General features: G+C 33.2%; 1 protein-coding gene across 1 annotated transcript in view; it reads right to left on the bottom strand.

The window, feature by feature from the left end:
* Positions 1–21,581, bottom strand: part of LOC128550984 (uncharacterized) — a 33,287-nt gene that overhangs the window by 9,659 nt on the left and 2,047 nt on the right. The window contains exons 2-8 of the mRNA XM_053531210.1: positions 21,442–21,581; positions 12,314–13,025; positions 9,284–9,568; positions 4,263–4,892; positions 3,881–3,997; positions 3,637–3,699; positions 2,501–2,542 (exon numbers count right to left, since the gene is read on the bottom strand). The exon at positions 21,442–21,581 is cut by the window's right edge and continues 19 nt beyond it. Coding sequence (XP_053387185.1) covers positions 2,501–2,542; positions 3,637–3,699; positions 3,881–3,997; positions 4,263–4,892; positions 9,284–9,568; positions 12,314–13,025; positions 21,442–21,581 — 1,989 coding nt within the window. The remainder of the gene's footprint in view (positions 1–2,500; positions 2,543–3,636; positions 3,700–3,880; positions 3,998–4,262; positions 4,893–9,283; positions 9,569–12,313; positions 13,026–21,441) is intronic.

Below are 21,581 nucleotides of genomic sequence, written 5' to 3'. Positions count from 1 at the left end.
TTGAGGTATCGTGACACCGGAACGGCTACGGATGTTTAGATACGTAAACTCGTCACTGTTATGAGATGCACGCCTTTTAACGATCGTTGACAAGGAAAGCATGCGTTGCAAGATGTGTATTTCCTATTTCTAAAGGCACCTGGTAACTAACAGTTTTGTCATTACAGACCTTAACCAGAACATGGTTTATTTGTTATCAAGGATTTCATGGTAATGTCGATTTATTTTTTAAATTCATTGAATGATTATATTTTCATTTGATATTTAATGGCAGAAGTTCAAAGTTGTAAGCAGCGTCTGTTTGAGAAATGATCAACTATCTATTTATGTTTATGAATGCATAAAAATGACTAGATATTTAACAGGAAAAGCCACGCTGCAAGAGCGCAGCCTTTCCGAAGAACGTCAACCTGCAGCAATTACTAAGGTGACCTTTTTTCATAAAATTAATTTACCTGTATTTTCAAATCAGTATCTCATTCAAAGGAAATAATTATCATAAAAAAATAAAAAGGGGTGGTGAACTTGTTGGTCTTTTTTCAAAGAACTTTGTTCAAAACAACAATCAATTGCCGAAATCAAAGACTTGATAAACTTTAACATAACAGATGGTGTTTTCCTGGAACTGTATACACGATGAAAAACTAAAAGAGAAGAAAAGCCTGGCCCTAGTTTGAAGGGCTAAAATGCCAATTATTTAGAATGCGGAAATAAAAAAAATACAAAGTGAACGCGTCTTGTTAGAAGAACACTCTCTTGCAGATGAGATTTTAGCTACAAAGTCTTGATCAATTTGAAAAGGCACAAATCTTGGGAACAAAACAGATGAGAACCACAAAATCAACACATCCAGTAATAAAATGAGAAAAATATCACTTAGCTTGTTTAACTCTGAAATCAGACAGGAAACAAATAAACTGTTAATGTGTAAATGCGTGGAAATGAAACTGCGGAAAAACTGTTGAAAAACAATGACAGTGATATTTATTAATTTCAATTTAGTAATATAATTACACTTGATGGGACAGCAAATTAAAATACTTTCTGAAATGCAAGGACAGCGGCTTCGCAGCAAGAAACTTAATAAAAATGCATGAACAAAACCACGAATATGCCAATAAATCAACCATATACAACAAAGTCAGGGAAAGGTATTGATAATGAACATCAGTTGAAATTAAGTACCAGACTTAACCAAACACAAGACATTAATAAGTTGAAGCTAAGTCTTCAGGACCAGATATGTGAAAGTAACACAAAAATGCAAAGCAAAAGATCGAATCTTCATTAAAATATCTGGCTATGTGTTATTGCATTCGTTGGTCTCAAAGTGGCAGTTGTAAGAACTGTTTCAAACAGTTACTTGATGTCGATATATCTTGGTCTGACTTACTACCAAGTCAAAGCTTAATGGGCATTTTCGGCTACAATCTGTACCACCCAAAGGCTTTCCTAACCTAACAACTGTGAATGCACAACATGTAGAAAAGACAATAGTCTCGCTACCACCATTACTTTGGTATAAGGGGATATTCTCAGTTTAGAGTTAAGTAGGACCGTCCTTGAAGTAGCAGAGTCAATTAACAATATTGTAAACGATCAGTACACTGAATTCATAACCTTAAACCAAAGTTTACAAACTCTTCAAAGTTCTGAACATTTTCTGTAAAAGAATCAGTAGGAAAGTTGGCAGTTATAATGAGAAACCAAGCCAGCAATGTGATTGGCGGTATATTTATGCTGGTTAGCAAAAACAACCATGACTGAAAGAATCTCTTTAAGAACATCCGAAGTAACTGACCCTTTGGACACCGCCATATTATTAGAGATTCGTGGAAAGCCTAGTGCGCTTCAACTGTAAATAAGGCTATAAAAGATAATTTAAAAACAAATCTTTATGTCGCCAATGCAGACCTGTCCAACATGACATATTACCTTACGTCATTAGAAACTTTTCCTTCTATCATTCAAAACAATATTTCTAACAAAACCTGAATTATAAAAAAGTTGAAAATAAGCTATTTATAGTAACAATAAAGAGAAGCAGTTGTAAACTAGGGAATGGCTCTTGTGTATGACACTCCGCCTCATGATGGTGAAAAAAAAATGGGCCAGGTTACATCAAAATACCGCAGGCACATGCACACACTGACGCATGCACGGACAAACACAGAACAGCCATTCAGACGACTAGGTCTTTGCGTCCGCAAGCGGGCTCGACAATTAAGTGTGACCATTAAAGAAAAACAAGTTGATCGTTTATTTCTAAATCGACATATAAAATCCTATAGGGGGTAATAGTATTTGTTCTTCTCAACGGAAACAGAATTACCGTTTACTCCAAAATTTGACATTATGTATTGTTTATTAAAAAAGTGATACGATTGCATGTTTATATACAGATATTTAAAACCTATTTCTGTTTCTTTATTCCTTCTAACAGCTAGCTCAACAAAATCATGCAGGCGTGAATGCTGTTATTAATGTTTAAAGTATTTACCTTCAATATGTTTCGTTCTGTTTGTGTGCTCATCTAGGACACCTTTATAAAATGTAATACAGTTATATAATTTTTTTGTATTACAGAACAGTTATTGCCATGTTTAATCTTTACATGAATTGTTATTTAATGCTAGTAATGAAAGATAATGTCAGTTGTCAAATATTATATGACATTATGTTTTAAGAAAGAAACTGTTACTATAAATGAAACAAATTGATCGTGGGTGTACATTATAAAAAGTAATAAAAACCTTCCTGTTCCATTGAAACACAATTACCACCATCTGTTTTTTGAATTTTTAACAACGGTTCATTTCCAAAATATAGCAAATTATAACTATATACCTGAGAGTAATTAGAGATATAAGTTCATATTAGATATTTTTGCCTAGGGTTTTTCTGCATTTTTGAAAAGCTGTATAGAATAAGACCATATAAAAACAATTTGTTGATCTACAAATCTACATGTCATCAAAATTGCGACTTTCGTTATAAAACCCTGCACCAGGTTAAAAGTTTTCAAAAAAGTCTTGTAAAAATTCAAGTTTTGACGTTTTGAACAATCAGAAACTGATCACGTTAGAATTAATCTTGATATGTATGTGCAAAACTACCCAACGGACTTACCCTTTAACACTGCAATATCGTGTTTTGATGATTTCTGAGTTACATGTAGTGTTTGCAAATTATCTTTTATCTCTTCATGGCATTTTATTTGATTTGTCTCCAGTTTAGTTAATAAATATGCAGTTATAAGCGGCAAATACATAATTGCAGCATGCGATTTCGGCATTCTCCACATTCAGCTACGTTTACGTAAAGCTATGTAATTCCCGGGTATTATTATGCAATAAATTGCCCTTGATTTATTCATTTTGTGAAATAAGGTAAACAAGTAAAAAGTGCTAAGTTTAACACTCAAATCATTATCACGACTGTAAGTTTTAGTGTCCTGTGGCGGTAGTGAAAAGGTCTCCCGTACTTGATCTTTTTTTTTTCTATTTCTATGTGATCATCGAGTCCGTATAATGGACTTACGAAGTAGAAAAATGTCTTAAGCCAGTCGTGGGGATGACAGGGATATTTTCACAATCATCCTTCTATTCCTCCATGATTAAAACATCTCTATCTTACCTGCAATATGTCTAATTGTATCTCTATCGTTCTCATGGAGATTTTTTGACCTCTCTGCTATATCTAGAATGAAAATTACAAAATGTATACAACATATACAAATGTACCTCTATATATTCTAACATTTTCCTTATTTATTCATAATGTTTAATTTTCTCATTATAGTTTTACCCAGTAGACATTAAGAAACAGCTAAACACCTCATGGAAAACATACGAACATACATATTTGTTGTAGGACTTACCCTTAATTTCTGTAATATCTTGTTTTGAGGATTTAGCAGTCGTATGTAATTCGTTCAAACTATTTGATACCTCCCAGTGGCGTTTCTGATTTCTCTTTTCCATAGTATCAATGTTGCCTTAATGCAATTAAAATGATAATGTAGATTATGGTATATTAAATAAATATAAAGAATTTGCCGATGATTAAAGTTTTGAATGGTTTGATGTTTTAAGTATCGAGATACATTCAAAATGAATACATTTATAATATCACACAATATTTCAATCAAATCAATTTCAGACGTGATTAGTAGCATATTAACGATTTTATAAAAATGCAGATAATATCTTGAAATTTTTTAATTGTATTAAGATCTTAACTGTATTCATAGGCTTACTTACCTTTGATATCATTTAACTTGCTGCCTAAATCCAAATTTTCTGATTTGCGAAATTTATTTTCTAATGCATCTAGCAAACTCGGTTTGAATGCTTGCATCTCTTTGATATGTTGCAATATCCATTTTATATCAAAAGTTCCTGATACTGCTCTCTTTTTAAGTTCCGCAATTTCATTGGCTGCCGGTGGACTTATACCTGACGCTAGTTGTTGAAGAGCTGCTCCAACTATTCGCCAATTAGTATCAAAATCAATTGTGCCCATAGACATGTTCGTTGGATTTCCTTGAATATTATTGCTGTAAGTTTTTAAGGTTTGTACGGAAGATTGTTCTGCTGGCGATAAACTTGCCCAGAATAGTTTTTTGACTACAGTTATCAGAAGTGACATATCCAATGTTTTTACGTCTCCATTAACTGTTAAAGGCGATGGAAATAATTTGAACAGCTCTTCCTCCAACATGTTTTGAAAAGACGCCCTGTTGACTGAAATTTTATTTTCAAGGGATTGTCCACACCTTTTTTCTTCTCTTGTTAAAACTCCTTTCAACACAAGTAACCCTCCATCGCCTAGAAACCATAAATGTCTCAAGTACCTCTCATTATCTTCAGTTGCTATGACAGGACGACACCCTACAAATAAATGTTATTACGTTTAGTTTTGCCCAACACTAACATGCTGCAGTGATATTACAAGGTTGTTTAATTGTGCCTAACCTATTAATCCAAAGCAACAAAATGTACTTAAAGGGGAAATCTGTGTAATTGTTGTCATTTGTCGTATGTGTGAAGCCCTGTTTGTTAGGAACGTAACATAAACTTATTCCCGTACAGTAAAACGACAGCCAAAACACTCGAGTTTAGTTGTGAATAAGAAATTCAGCCTGGAATTACTTCATTTCTTCCCAAAAAGGTAACTGCGTACCTAGATGAACCAGTCTTAGATTATGTACATCAAATTAAATGCCATCAGGTCTTGAGCGCTGCGATATGATAATTATTTATTTACGACTTCCGTCTGTTAACTTTGATGCACAGTGGCAAAGCCATATACCAACTTACTTTGTCTCACTTGAGCTATTAAGTCTTGTTTTAAAATATTTTTATGGTAATAACTAATAACTTTAATTACCTATAGTTTTCTTTTTAGATTAAAATTAATTGAAAAAAGGTAAATCATAACACAACGTATTTCTCAACGTTTTAGCTGCTTATAGACATTTGTATTAAAAAAGGATTGTAAATATCTAGCTATGATGATCCGGTCAAATCCACAAAATTTAATTATAATTATATCGTGTGTCATTATACATTTGAAATTATTGCACCTGAGACAAAACGCTCAAGGTGAGCAAATGCGATTGATATATTACTTGAATATTCATTAATGCATGCAAAAGTTATAAAGCGGACACGAAAAATGTTTTTAAAAGGATGAGTATGAACCAAAAACAGTCTTTAAAACTCCATAACATCATATTTTCATCATGGCATATTGCCTGCTGGCTTAAAAATGCCCATACCCTTGAAACTCTTATGGGATAAAATTGTTTTGTACGTTTTGCGAAAATCATAACTTCAATACTAGATAACCTATTAGGAATAAATATGCCTCACATTTGCAACTTCTGAAAACGATCGTTATGTTTTTTGACATTTCCTAACAATTTCTTTAGCCTGAAAATCAAACAAAAAACCCATCATTTTACGCACCTGGGTATTCACAATGTGTAAAAACTCTAACCATTTCGTTTAACAGAAGTATTATTCGGAGCATCTGTATAAAATCTAGCTTCAAAAATGTATATTTTCGGGTTTCACTTGCTTTTTTGAAAAAGAAAAAGAAGCCTTTAAAGAGGTTCTGTGGAAAAACTATGACTGTCGAAAACGGCCGGTAGTACATGTATTTTGTAATATTTTTGCAACAGACAGTCGTTAAAGTCGGATGCTGGCTATCGAGAACACAATCGTATACAATGTGTAAAATTTATCGTGTATTCATTTCAGATGTATTAATGTCTCTCTTCAACATGTACGTTTTGTATCTGTTTAATCAATGCATGTTTTTGCACATTCTTTTGTCTTTTATTTATGGGTAGGGGTACACAGTCAGTGTGCAAAATTGTTTATACTTGTAAATGATCCCTTATTGCCATGCCAAGTAATTTGTGTTGGTCCCATCATTAGTCCCCTAGCTTTAGGTGATTCCATTAGTAACTTCTTCATGCATGGAACGATATTCAAGGTTATTCACACAAGTGTTACCCATAATATAAGGATTCGTGGCACATCATACCCATGTGTCTACCTTCAATGCCAAGGTCACGTTTAAGGCTAACATTTTGTTTCGTAGGATTATGGAATGTAAGTATTTTGTGTTTTGACTGCCTAGTCCATTTTTTAAACAACTTCAAAATATTCCGTAGTTTTAAGCAGCAGCATTTACTTGTCCGGAGTATGGCTTTGCTATTTCTTGAGGGACTGATTTGGATTTTATTGAACAGATGTTAATATAACCACAGCAAGACAATGTGGTATATGCAATAGCCGGCCTTTGCTTGAACGTTAATGTCGCACTTTGGATTCTGGTCAATTATGAAAGGTTATTTAGTAATATTTCATATCTGAACAAGATAACGTTGTTACAGTATAAAGTATCTGGACATTACTGGATACAAATCAATGCTTTAACAAATGATTAATACATGTAAACTTTGCATTTTGGAATCTAATTGATGATAGAGAGTAAGTGTTGTATAGTTGTATAGCTGAGCCTTTAAAAGCATACCAATCATGGTAAAGCTTTTAAGTCTTTCTAGCATTCTTTTCAAAATAAGAAACAATAATATTTACATTCATTATCTGTTTTTGTAATAAATGGAATTTAACACGTTTATTTTCGTCACAAGCATTTCAAATTTGCTCCTTTCTTGACATCATTCACCGATGATAAAACGTTTCTAAACTTGCAACCAAATTCTAAAAGAACGTTAAATATTAGCTTAAAATTGAATTGATACGACTTTATGACTTATCACTTTATTCAATGATATTTTCAAAACAAATTTAAGAATTGGATTTTATCGCAAGGCGAACTACTTTTTAGCACGGACTGGTATTTTGGCTGTTCTATCCAGATGGCTTAAAGATTGATATTCTGATTATCTTAATTTTCTGATACTCATAGAAAAAAAAAACATATTTTGTTGGAAGTCTAGTTGAAAATGTAACTATAATAATTGAATGTTATGCTTGTGTGTTTAGACAGGTATAAACCAAATCTCCGGCGAAACTAAATACACTGAATTTACCAAAGTATATTGAAATTATTGACTACCAGAAGTAATAAAACGAGATGAAAGTATATAATTGTTGCAGATTTCGACACAACTTCACTGCATGGAAACGGGTATTTGGCTAGGGTTTATACCTAGATGGCACTATTAGAGTAAGGATATACTTTAGTGATTGACATGGTGGGGTGAAGTATGATTTGACTTTTTGCCAAAACAATGGAGGCAATGTTCATCAGTTAATAACAAACACTGCTGATTGTGGATATAAAATATTTGAAAGAACGGCACAGATCGGCTTCTATGTAGTTGTTGTAAACCGTTGTGAATGTAAAATATCTTGACTGCCAGTCCCCAATGAATTGCAAAACCTTGTCCTGATTTTACATTTGTTATAATACTTATACATATCATACTGCTTAATAAATCACATATTTTATTTAAATTGATCAATGTTTCTTCTTCTTTACAGATCTCAAAAAGTAAAGAAAGCAAATGTGCAGTTTCATTCACGTAGTTTGCAAGCCAAATTATGCCATATATAGTTCGATGTTTTTATGTTGTCGCCAGTTTAAAAAAATCTGAAATTAGCAAACTAATTACATATCTATTTGTTATCGCTTTTGATCGTTTTGTAACTATCTAAACCATTTTGTAGAAGTAAAGTCGACAGATTCGAGGTATAAAGGCATATATTTTCTTAAATTTGTGGCGGCCATTTTGAAGTAATTCCCAAGGGACAGTTTTTAATTCTTAAGTTAAGCTTTACTGAAAATTTGGATCTTTTGTCCAGTCTGTCTAGATCCGATCTAAAATGATACAGCTGAAAATGATGTTAAATACGTTGAACGCTGCCAGTGCGCTCAAGCCTGTATTTGGTAGAGTTTCAGCATAAAATAAGTATTTGAAACATACTTCATATAGATTAATACTATATTTTGATAGGTTTTCGATATACATTTGTAGTATCTGCTGCATTTAGGCACTTCTTACAACTTTTCAGTGACTTGTTGCGTAGTATGAACGTTTAGTAACTAATCAATGATCAATAAATGGATGAGTGTGTCTGTTGTCTGTACTAGTAAGGTGATTCAAACATAGCTCATAAGTATATTTGCAGCATTATGTACATATTTAAGAATATTGTAGATATGCTGCATTGTATGATAATATATATGTTTCTATATTTGCAGCATATATATGCATAAGTTAAATATTTGAAACATGCTGCATTTATGCTTCCTGTATTGAAATGTCATTAAAAAGTTTGCAGTATGGTTGCAGTATTACTGCAAATATCAAGCAAAATATTCTGTAAGGATCACACATTTCGTTAAGATTCAAAACGGTTTAAGTGAGGAAGTCGCTTTTAAAGTCTGAACGGACCTACTATACAAAAGCAATTGCAATATCATCCGGTCGGAATGAGGGGTAAAGGTAAGTAAAAATAAGGGACAATATTTGAAAAAAAAAGACACACACACACAAAGAGATGACTTTTGCGCACTTCACTTTCTGCCATTGCCTTCTACAAAATCATAAAAGTGTGTTTGTTAGGTATCAACTTGACAAAGGAAGTGAAAGCAAGACGGCTGGCCAACATTTTGTTTTCCCGATTTGAATATGACATTACAGGTTATTAAAAGTAATTGTCTTAGTTTCATGAATAACCGCTTGCTATCTGATACTAGGAAATAAAATACATTTCACTCTCTCGTTTTAATGGCTTACCTTCAATATTTCTGAAAATCCTACTAAGTGCATCCCAGTCGATACATGCAGATTGCTGATTTCTAAAAACTGAGAAAAGGTTTCGTATAGTGCCTTCTGGTCCTTGATCTTGCCGCCAGATGTGTAACATTTGAAATATACGTGTTAGTGAACCATGACAGTCTATTTTTATACGGTCTATCCTCGTTTTGGAGAGTCCAAAATTAGGTCCAAGTAGCTCCCAATTTTGACCTATTGCCTGGGCAATGTTATGAAGGTCCACGTCTGAAGGAATGATATCTATATCTGGAAGCACACAATACATTTTAATGATACAGGATAAGCATCAGAAGACGAACGAGCTGTATACAAGCTCGTTTAGGAATTATCTTGGGTACCGTTAGTTGGTAATGAGAGACTAAGCTTAATTATACAATTGTTATTAACACTTCTAGCTGAATGTGTTTCGTAAAGTTTAAAGTAAAATGACTACCCTATTTTTCAGCTTCAGCTGCCGTAAAATATTAAATGACTGTTCTCCTTTTGAGTTGATTATTCAAGACAAAACTATTGCTCTTATAATTCGCATTTATGAATTAATTATAATTGATAATTTTCATACGTCCACAGTTAATTAAAAACGAGGGAAGTTGTTAAAGCATCTCACCTGCGATTAAGAGATGGAACAGATATAACAACACAAGAAAACTACTCATGTCTTCTTGTGGCCACAATTCATAACTGGAGTAATTTTTGTAATAACAGGGAATCATAACTGCGCATTAAGATTTACGTCAGTTTCACATCTAAGATAAATAAACAGTTTTTGAAGGATGTTATCCTAAAAACACATAATCCAAATTAAATTCAGAGTTGGTCTGTCCATTCAGAGAAGATATGTTTTAGAGACATAAAGAGAAAACTTGCAAGAATTAAAACAGCAGCCATATTAATGGCAAATGCAGAATTCAAATGCAGGTTATTCAGTAGACGCACAGGGACATTCTGTGGAATTAATTCAAATTCTTAACAGTGGTTTCGGGAGAGACAACGTTACTTTGAAGATTTTCCTAATTTCTAACAGATGGAAACAATTTGGACATCTTGGTATAAAGATCTACAGGGATAATTTTGTTGAAATTTCAAAATCTGATCAGTGGTTTAGAAGGAGATATTTCTTGAAAACTCATTAGAAAAATTGAAAACATTTGAAAAAAAATTGGTGAAGGGTCACGAAAGGAACATTTGTGGGAAAACATGTTTAAATCGGTCGAGCATTTTCTAACACAATCAAAGTCTCAAAGTATATTGATATAATTATTAGGAAAAATGACAACTTTTTCTAGCGGCCAAGATTTACAGGGTCCAACAAGAACAGTTTGTGTGAAATTGTCATTGATTTGGGCTTGGGATTTTTAACAAGGCGCTTTAAAGCTATTCAAAAGGAAAAAAATATAATTTGATTTTTTTGAAGAATTATGAATTTATTACGTTTCTCAACGTTATCCAAAAAATTCAAAATGCAGTTCGAAACACGCATAAACGTTCTTTTTTATGGAATACAAAGATGTGTATATTCTTACATAACTTGATTTAATGATGCATACATTAATCGTTCTGCAAGAAACATTTAAGAAATATCACCTTTCTATATAAATTATGGACATGAAGGGAAAAACCTGAAATGGTGTTTAATATGTATATTAAATGAATTAATACATTTAATAGGACATAGTATTTGTATTTAATAATTTATCTGTAGCGTTGAGTTTCTTTCAAATAAGATAACAAAGAAAGAGCTATGTTAAGCCTTTGGCTATTAAGCCTTTTTGTCCGAAGGCATCGAGGGTCCGTCATTTCGATGTACATGCCTTAATAGTTTTCCATTCGTTCCTCAGTTTTAGTTTAAACACTATTTATATACATCATTATGTACAAATATAGAATTACGATACAGATAAATTATAAACTGAATTGAGCATAAAGCTTTAAGCTTCTTTCAATCTCTTTTTATCAGCTTTCGGCTTAGATTATTGCACAAAAATAATCATAGATATTTCTCATTAGAAAAAAATAAGACTTCTTAACGAAATAATGTGACAAGTGTTGTCCGTTATGATTATGTAACATGCCGAACATCAGGAATATATTGTTTTCGTTTCATGAGAGGGATGATTTTAATTTCAATATTGTAAATTTCCCCCATCTGGATGAGATGTACCCCAGGCTACATGTTATGGGTTATATATTTCTCAGTTAATTCGGTTTGCTAGAACGTGTAGTCATGTTGAGTATTTCAATGAACGTAACCTATATATAACAAATAAGCTTCTTCAACAGGGCTATCGTTATTATAAATTACGTAAATATTTTTCAAAATTTTACAGTCATATACAGATAAAGTCATCAATCCAACAAATACATTATAAAACCAAGTGAGGTTCCGAAAATTCAAATGTTAATGGACTGAAAGTCAGCAATCTTTACCAGGCAGCCCTTCTTCTTGAATCACAAAATAGGATTGAAAAATTGCCATAACATATAGATTTTCATCGAGTTTTAACACAACTCGTCGGCATCTGTTTGTGTTTGTTTGTTCGGTTTATAGTGACATCATTTTCAAGTTGTTTTTTTATAGTGAAGAAGAACCCACATGCCCCCCCCCCCCCCCCGACACCCCCCGCCCTCCCCCCCAGCTCCGGGGGTTGGTGATTACCTTGTTAGAACCATCGGCGTTTAAAAAGCCAGTTGGATTGCTTCTTCACAAACAATTCTGTACCAAAACCGAGGTTTGGTACCAATATTGGTGCGAGGCCAGTAATTCGAAGTCTGCGACCTGAACCACTCGGCCAAGGAGGCCCCTTCGTAAGTGTATGAAGTTTTGATTATGCTTTGCTATGTTTCTGTTCATCACGTTTATTTAAACGAGTCGCTACAGGATCGACCGAGAGTTCTGTTAAAATGGTTAATACAAAGCAAATAGATTTACCTATAATTTTAAAGCTATATACATTAAAACTGCCTGGTATCTTAAACATAATATATAATTACCAGTTTTATCTTCTTCCTTTGCTGTTACCAATGTCTCTCCTCTCTGTGGTAATACTTTATTAGGGTATGATACAATATTTTCAACCCCAAAGTCGGCTTCTTTAACATCAACTACTTTCAATTGTTTCGTAGCAGTTTCGGTCTCTGGTGCAATATTTTCTATTCCAGCATTTGCGTCAGTTCCGCTGTTCCTGACTTCTTCTCTGTGATTTATAGTATTTGATGCAGTCTTGGTCACTTTTTCGCAAGTTTCTAACGGTTGAAATTTTTGACTAGGTTCATTTTTCGGCCTTTTCACTTCCACATTAGTATTTTCTTCTTTTCGTTTCCGTTTAGCGTGAACAGTTTTAAATGAATCTCTTTCCGTCCCATAATCGAATTCTTTCTCTATTCTTTGTAAACATTCTGTATCCTTCCTGATAAAAGCCTCTTCTTTTACTTTAATCTGTAATTCCTTTTTGGCGCTGGATTGTATCGTTTCATTAATTGCACGTTTTATTGCGTTATCTAACTCAGACATTGATACTTTTCCTTGTCTTTCAAAATCACTAACAAATTTGTTTGTGATTACAATCAGGTCTAGCATTTGTTTTTCAGTTTCTTTCTTATGTTTATCTTTTATGGTTCTTAGTTCATCCTGTACTATCTTGTCAGCATCATTCAAAACTTTCCGGATATCATTAATTTCAATCACCAAGATATTTTGTTGAAGCTGAAATATAATCCTCACTATATTTGTCAAGAATCATAAGACTATGATTTGATTAATTTCATTCAACATTTTTTTTTTCAATTAGAATCGCCATGAACAGGATATTTTATGAAAGTCAAATTTTATTCACCAAAATCAACTTGACAGTTGGCTAACCGGGAAAACAGGCCTGGTTAACAAATCCGTTGGCATTGTTTAGTACAATATTATAACGTACCTCAAAATGTTTGTTATTGTTTTCGTTTTTCTATTAAACCAGGGTAGATACCAAGCTCAAAAATCCATTTCTACTCTTTTGTGAAGCCCCAAAAGAGGACCATTAATTTTCTCTCCACTTCAAGGGAAATTAAAAAAAAATCTCATTTTGTAGTATTATCTGATAAAACGTATATCTGTTTTAGACTAAATTGATCGTAATATGAATAACAATGTTCATCACACTAATAACCTTGAAAATTGAGGCCCTTGCAGGTATTTTTTTTTAATATTCTGAAAGTTTAGACAGGTGACGCATATTTATAAGTATATGTTTTTACACTACTTTTTAAGTCTCACCAATAGTAAGGTTGAATATTTAAATTTCAGGTGAGTAAAATACATTGTACTATACAAAAAAAAAAGCAATGAAATAAAACGGCATCACTATAGGGGCATTTATATTGTAAAATAATTGATAAGAAAGTTTTGAAGTTCGTCGAAATCTTGGGGAAGTTGGCGGTAACTTACGTAGAACAGGTTTGTACTGGTACAGAATCTAAGAACACTGTTTAGGTTAACTGTCTGCCGTTACATGACTGAAATACTGTTGAAATTGATATGCCATGTTATAAATGTTCCAAGACCAGACTAATCTTAAATGTGTGCTTAATATATCAAGCCTATATTCATGAGCAATGTCACCTATGCCGGTTTCATTATTCATGTGATTTTTTTAGTGAAACTCTTGTAACAAATCATTGAAATATACCAAAAGCAGCAATCAAATCACTTGATCAAGCTGGTCGTCACAGAGACGGGTTAAGTTACTTAAGATCAAACAAGCAAATTCGATGAATTGGTAACCCCCGCCGAAAGGGTTTGTGGTGAGGAATGGCAAAAAATACGTCCGTCAAAAAGGTAAGGATGTTACTAAGAAGCAAATAATTTCAATAGTCAAAATCATTTTAACAGATTATGAATGCTATTGTTTGGGGGGATAGGGGCAGCGGGTGTGACCGGGTGAGGTACAAAAGATCACATGTTGATTATAAATATTGTTGGAAAATTAAAATTGAAAAAAAATGGGAGTGGGGGTGAATGATCGGGGTGGTGGGATGGAAAAGTGAGGTGGGGGAAAAGCACAACTTTGCATTTTGATAAATATTCATGAATGGTTTGCGAAAAAAATTAATAAAAAGAATAAACTTTTTTTTCGGTGTTGGGAGGGGGAGGGGCTGTGACGAAGGCAAGATGATGACCAGGTGAGGGTACACAACTTCACATGTTTATGATAAATGTTCATGGAAAAGAATGAAAGAAGTTTAATATAATTCTACAAATTGGTTGGTTTGTTATGTACAAATATGTAGATTTTAAACAATTAAAGGGCAATAACCCTTAAGGAAAATTTACCAATTGAAAAATAATGATAGGCATCATGGAAATATGTTGGTCCATATTTATTTCAAGTTTCATGAAATTCTACCAGCTTGTTACTGAGATATTGCTGCAGACGTGGATTTTTCATTAAATCAAGGGCAATAACTCTAAGCGAAATTGACCAATCGTAAAAAAAATGACAGACATCATTGCAGTATGTTGGCGCATGTTTATTTCAAGTTTTATGAAATTCTACCTAATAGTTACTGAAAATGGCTGCGGACTTACATTTTTGGGCATTTTTCATTAAATCAAGGGCAATATCTCTAAGGGAAATTGATTAATTAAAAACAAAAACTTGACGGGCTTTGTTGGATAATGTTTATTTCAAGTTTCATGAGTAATAAAAATAATTAAATTAGATTAAATAAAAATAAGGAAAACGAAATGCAGTGAAGTGAAATGTGTTTGCAATATGTTGGATCTAGTCTTCCTAGATTCTCTCACAGTTACTTATTCCTTGTTTTATTCCAGTGGGGGGTCAGGTGAGGTAAGACATTGGGGAAATGATGTGATATAACAATATCTAAAATGAAGATTTACATAAAGATAAACCACATGATCCCAAGGGCGGGCCATATTTGATCCTTGGTGGAATATTTTGAATAGTCTTGGTAGAGGATTACGTGATGATGCTACGTACCAAATATCAATACCCTAGGGCCTGTGGTTGTGGACGCGTTTTCTCCTTTTTAAGTTTGTACAAACAATGTGACACCCAGGGCAATGTGACACTAGGGACATGGTCATATTTGATCCTAGTGATATAATTGGACAGTGGTGGTAGAGGCCCACTAGATGATGCTACATGCTAGATATCAAAGCCCTATGCCCTGTGGTATTGGACAAGAAGATGTTTTCCCTATATAAGTCTGTATAGACCATGTGACTACCAAGATTGACCAATATTTGACCCTTCGGGGAGAATTTAAAGAATCCTGAAAGAGGACAACTAGATGATACTACATACCGGGTATCAAAGTCCTTTGATTTTAGACAAGAAGACTTTTTAAAGTTTTTCCTTTCGATTGCCAAGGTCAGGACAGAATTCAATTATTAGAATGATATTTAAAGAAGACTATCAAAGGAACATTCTTGTGAAGTTCCATCAAAACTGGCCAAGTGGTGCAGGAGGAGATGTTGTTTAAGCAAAACTGTTGACAACGGACAATCACTGATCACAATAGCTCTCCTTGAGCACCTGGTGCTCAGGTGAGCTGAAATGGAAAGCTTATGGATTTTCAATATGCACTGGATATTATAGAGAATAAACATTCATTTCTTAAATACATGTTAATACGAATGTAACGTAAATTTAACATAGATAACACGTCAGATTACTGTAGGCTTACTTATTTTAGCGGTGTACTAATAACAGCACGTGCGCTAATTCATGTCCGCGCATTAATTTGTCCAAGCATTTTCATGTACATTTTCATCTGATGATGTTTTCTTCGAACTTTTGCAAATAATAACTCTTGAGAGTTTGCACTAGTTACACTGCTCGCTAATATTTTAAGGTTCGTATGATATTCCTGTTTATTATTTACATTATCATTTTAAACATATCATCATGCAAAATAAAATATTTAAGCTCGTAGTTTGTGTTTTTCTCCTTTGATCAAGTTGTTATCGATTTCCGTATCACCTTAGGGCATGTCCGTTGTTGCAGCCGCTCGTTTACGAAAAGGTGTGAACGTTTGTATTAAGACACAATGCATGTAGGACAAAGGGGATTCAATGATTAAAATGTGTGAAAATCTCGTTTTATTTCAGCAATTATAACTAGTATACAGAATATAAAACTCGTAGATTATTATAATTAAATACAAGAAGACAATACAGTTACGTAGGCAATATTATACTGGGAGCGCGACAAAACATTGACAGACAAAACATCGACACGACAAAACGCCGACGCGACAAAAGCTCGACTGAAAACATCGACAAACATCGACAAAACATCGACACATAATTTTTTACACTTTTTCTTCATTTTCAGGGGTTAAATTGCCTTGAATTTTTTACACATATCTGAAAGGTTCGGTCTAAATCTTCAGACAGTCAAGATTTAGACTCGAACATTTACGGTTAATGTTCAGTTAATGGGTGGTGGTATTAAAATATGCAGTTGTGAAAATAGATGTCAGGTACTGACCAAACGTACACAGCTAACACAAAATTTAATACCAGTTCGATTAAGTACAACACTGATATCTTTTATGTGACAACAACTCAATTTTGATGACAAGAGCTTAGTTTGGACATACTAGGACATACTAGACAAGTTTCGTGTCAAATAATATCATTCTGTGTCACAGATAACAGCTCATTTCTGCATTTCTTTATGTTCATATTCGTAAGATAATATCTATAAACAGGAAAAATCAACAACAACACGTGTAGCGTTTGTTCATAGTTAATTATTAATTATTTTTTTAAAGATAATATCTGTAATTTAGTAAATAATGAAAAAAGTTAACAATATGGTTTAAATTCATTAAAATTAATTGAAGTATGTCCAAAAATGATATACGTTCCCTTACTCTGCAAAATTAAATACATTATTTAAGGTAAGGTTTAAGATATTGGCAAAACAACAAAACGTCGATTTAGTGGAATATATATATCAGTATCGACTCAAGTTATGCGATATTTCCTTTGATCATATCTAACTTTATATAAATAGATTGGTTTTCATTGTACCGTAATAACTGATGTATTTGTCATTTATAAGTTGTTGAACTGTATACATTTAGTAATTATGAACAAAAGCATAAAACATTAAAACAGAGATAATTTGACAACCCTGTATACAATACCATCGCGTTTAACTATTTGATTATTTAGAAGGAAACATTAGCCTAAGAGTTACTGTTATAAATCAACGCCATAACCGTTTTTACGAGTTGTCAAAACATAACCACCGAATACTTACTGTAGTTAAACTATAGAATTTCACTAACACCGCGCCACTTTGTCTCAAACGTCGTTAATTTTGATCATCATATCATGATGGAAAGATAGCCTTCAAGTAACTTATAAGAAATCTGGACCTTGTCATGGCGTAATAACACTTGTTTTTATCTCCTGACAGGTATTCATTTCTTTGATAGCTTGCTTAGCGCAAAGTTTGCAGTGTTTGTATTTCAGTCCACGAATACGAATCTCACAGGTAAAACCTTTCAGCAGATGTAATTCAGTTAGTATACTTATTAAAATATTATGTATTCAGAAAAGATCGTCCATGTTTTTTGATGTTTAAGATCAATTTAATCCAAAAATATATAATATACATTAAAAAAAACACTAATATTCGCTCATGCTCGGTTATTTATGGTGGTACAGGCCTGAAAGCTTATTGCCAATATGATTTACTTGCAGAGTAAGGTCTTGCTTTCTTTTTCAGTTTGTTTATTAGATATTGGTCATTCTAAGGGCCTCTATGATGGTGTAGCGTTTTGTTCCTCGGGCAACTTCGGTATTCAGTGGTTCCCCGATGGTTACAACTCGACCTGAATATTCTTGTATGACACATCGCCAATACGTTTTTACTATTTTATCCTTACGACATCTATCCTTATTAAAGATATATCCAGCAAACACAAGTTGTAACTTTCCTTTTTGTAAAGTATCAAACTCCATCACTATGGACGAAGATGAAAGTGTTTTCATTCTTTTTGTACATGTTTTCAATTATATTCATTCTATTGTGACGATAAAGAAAGTCAATACTTGGAGCATTTCATCATTCGATTATACGTGCTCTTAGACTAATTCTACAAGAACGTAAATACTTATAGATAATAATCGTATGATCAAAATTATGAATTATTAATTATGATCATAAAATTATTTTCGGTCAATTTATTGTAAAGATGTTCAATGCTCGGATCATTTAGGGCATTAAGAGTACGTAATTGCTTATGAATGATAATTGTATGATCAAAATCATGATCGTATGATAATTGTATGATCAAACTTATTTTCGACCATAAATGCGACAAATCGCCGACACGACACTATGCGACATGTCGATCTTTTGTCGCATCGATCAATTGTCGCGTCGGCATTTTGTCGTGTCGATGTTTTATCTGTCGATGTTTTGTTATAGACCCATTATACTTTATATACTGTACGTAAACATAAAACTACATCACAGTTGAAAGTATCATTGAAAAAATTCAAGTATCATCACGGCACACTTGGTACATGTTTCGGTTGTATAGGGTCGACAGTCAGATTCGTATTACAATAATTACAGCAGAAACACATTACATAAAAATTGCCGACGGTTAAGTTTATTTCCGAAAATCTTCGTGAATCCCCGTAAATCTCCGAGAGCCTCATCTCGGACAGTGCTAAAATTAGGAATTAGCGGTCTCGTGAGAGCGATTCTTCACGTCCAAGCATTAATTAGATATTTCACCAAAAATTGCGTTTGCACTAAATTTTTGCCGCGCTAATAAATGTACGCCTACAGTATTATGTACGTGTCGTCGGATGGTGAACCCACAATTAAGGGCCTCTGAAAGAGTCTTTGATTTCACATGAACTAAATTTATAGTTGAATTTTCTCACGCTAGTATATATTGTCAGATTCACGGTAATCTGTTATTTATTGAATAGGGATATTTTAGTCTAGTATCCATCCTCACTGACTTTCATTTAGCCAAACAAATATTTTTATGTATGATACCATATTGTACTAAAAAGTGCATACGCCAACTGTCTAGTAGACCTTTAATGATATGTGATGGCTTTTTGAAGTGTATTAAATATAATCTGCACATCAGAGGACAACTCTAAATATGATTATATGAACCTGAACAGGATGATTTCATTCTGAAGAGAAAAAGATATCTCACTATTTTTTTTTCGTTTGCCGATACCTATGGCAGCGTCTTAGTGCCAGATGAGACATTTAAATTTGTCTTATAAACGAAACAAAAGTTGAAACGACTCCGAACGATAACTTGCGAACGCTTTTGCCTAAGATTATGAAACTTATTAGGGAGGTTAATCATGATCAGCAAATGACCTCTATTGATCTTGAGATCAGTATATCAAAGGTCAAGGTCACAGTAACCCGGAACAGTTAAACCGTTTCCGGATGATAACTTGAGAACTCTTGGGCCCAGGATCACGAAACATAATAAGGAGGCTGATCGTGACAAGCAGACTTTTAGGTCAGTAGGCCAAAGGTCAAGGTCACCTTAACCCAAAACAGTAGATCTTTCTTTGCCATATCACTAGAGATCTTATATCACATTTGATACAGAAGTCACTTATGACTGGTAATTGATCTATATTTATTGATTTGTGGTCTTAACGTTAAACGCCTAGGACACAGTGACCAAATAATATTTGTTTCTTATGCAGTTACTGAATGCATCAAGGGGACATTTCGTGTAGTACAAGCTCTTGTTCATTTTATAGATTCAACCAATTTTTGAAAAGTCACAAAATACACATAAATTTTCAGAATTAACTAAGTTAAACGATAAAAGGTATGAGGAAAGGGAAGAAAATGACAAGAAATCAAACCATCCTCGTTATCGTACATTTGTACACTTAGTAGTAAAAATATCAAAATCTTCACCTCTGTATTCCAGTGTTCAAAAATACAAGTTTTAAAGGTTTTTTTTTTAATTTTACTTTAAAAGTCGGTGTGTGACTGTGGAATTAATAATAAGTACATATTTGCGTAATTCAGTTGTTCAGATAGTGTGATATAGCATACGTTGTTACTGTGACATTAAACAGGAAAGCTTGTACATCATGCGCAACTGAATGACATTGGATGGTAGAAGTACTGTCGCTTAAAGTAGAAGAAGTTACAGAGGGGAATTTATTCATTTAGTCGGTAAAAACTGTATCCACCAAACCTTTAAAGGTGGTCATTTGCATTTCAGCAATCATTTAGTATATTTTTCAGTTTTCATATACAATATAATTTATTTGTGAAAAAGTAATGACTCATTAGATTGATTTGAATCCCTATTAGAAACATGCGATTTGTTTTATGGGGTTATATAATTGCCTATCTTAAATATTAAATAATAAGTTTTTATCTTTTGATTTCAATTTAATTTTATAATTTCTAGTTTTACATTAATGTTGCATTGATACACTTTGGGATACTTCAACTAGATGAAACAAAAGACTTACTTTAAATCAGCGTGTGGCTTTGGAATTCATTATTTTCAATCAGTCCTGTCCGGCAAAGAGAGGTAAAAAACAAATTTTACAATTTTGCATTTCTAATGATTTCCGCCAAAAGATACACTTGCTAATGCAAATCTTTGAAAACAAAATGCCACATTTTTTATATTCATACCATTCCTTAGGCAAAGTTTCAAATCAAACTCAAGCTATAATTAAGCTATTACGACTGGTCAACCAATGTATTATAAATTAACGAAACATAAATAAGTGTAAATAATCAGTTGTTTTTGTTTCAAGGAAATCTGTTATCTGACCAAAATATAATTAATTAGTTTAATCATATTTAATTTGCTCTTTACATATTTACAATAACAGAACATATACACAGCGTAAAGAAGTAAAGCAAAAAGGGTTGGGCAAAAGGTTCTAACAACATTAATGAGTGTCCTCCCAAGAACTAATAAATAGCATTTGTATGGCAAATCCGTCAACCCCAAAAGGCAAGCAACGCACAAGGAATAGTTTGGGCACAGACAGTGACATGACAATTCATGAATCTACGAACTTGATATATTATTATTTTCTTTCAAAACATCTGAAATAAAAGTACCTGTGATAATTTCTTATTGGCATTCTGTGAAGCTGTATTGTCAGCCAAATATCCAGGATCTGACAGTAGATTCTGTAAGGTGCTAAAGTACTGTTGTAGATCTCTATCTTCCACCTGTAAATAAGAGGACTCTCGAACAG

This window comes from Mercenaria mercenaria, chromosome 19 (genome assembly GCF_021730395.1).
Source record: "Mercenaria mercenaria strain notata chromosome 19, MADL_Memer_1, whole genome shotgun sequence".
NCBI lineage: Eukaryota > Metazoa > Mollusca > Bivalvia > Venerida > Veneridae > Mercenaria > Mercenaria mercenaria.
Note: the sequence above shows the minus strand (reverse complement) of the source record. Positions and strands in the feature narration are given on the sequence as shown.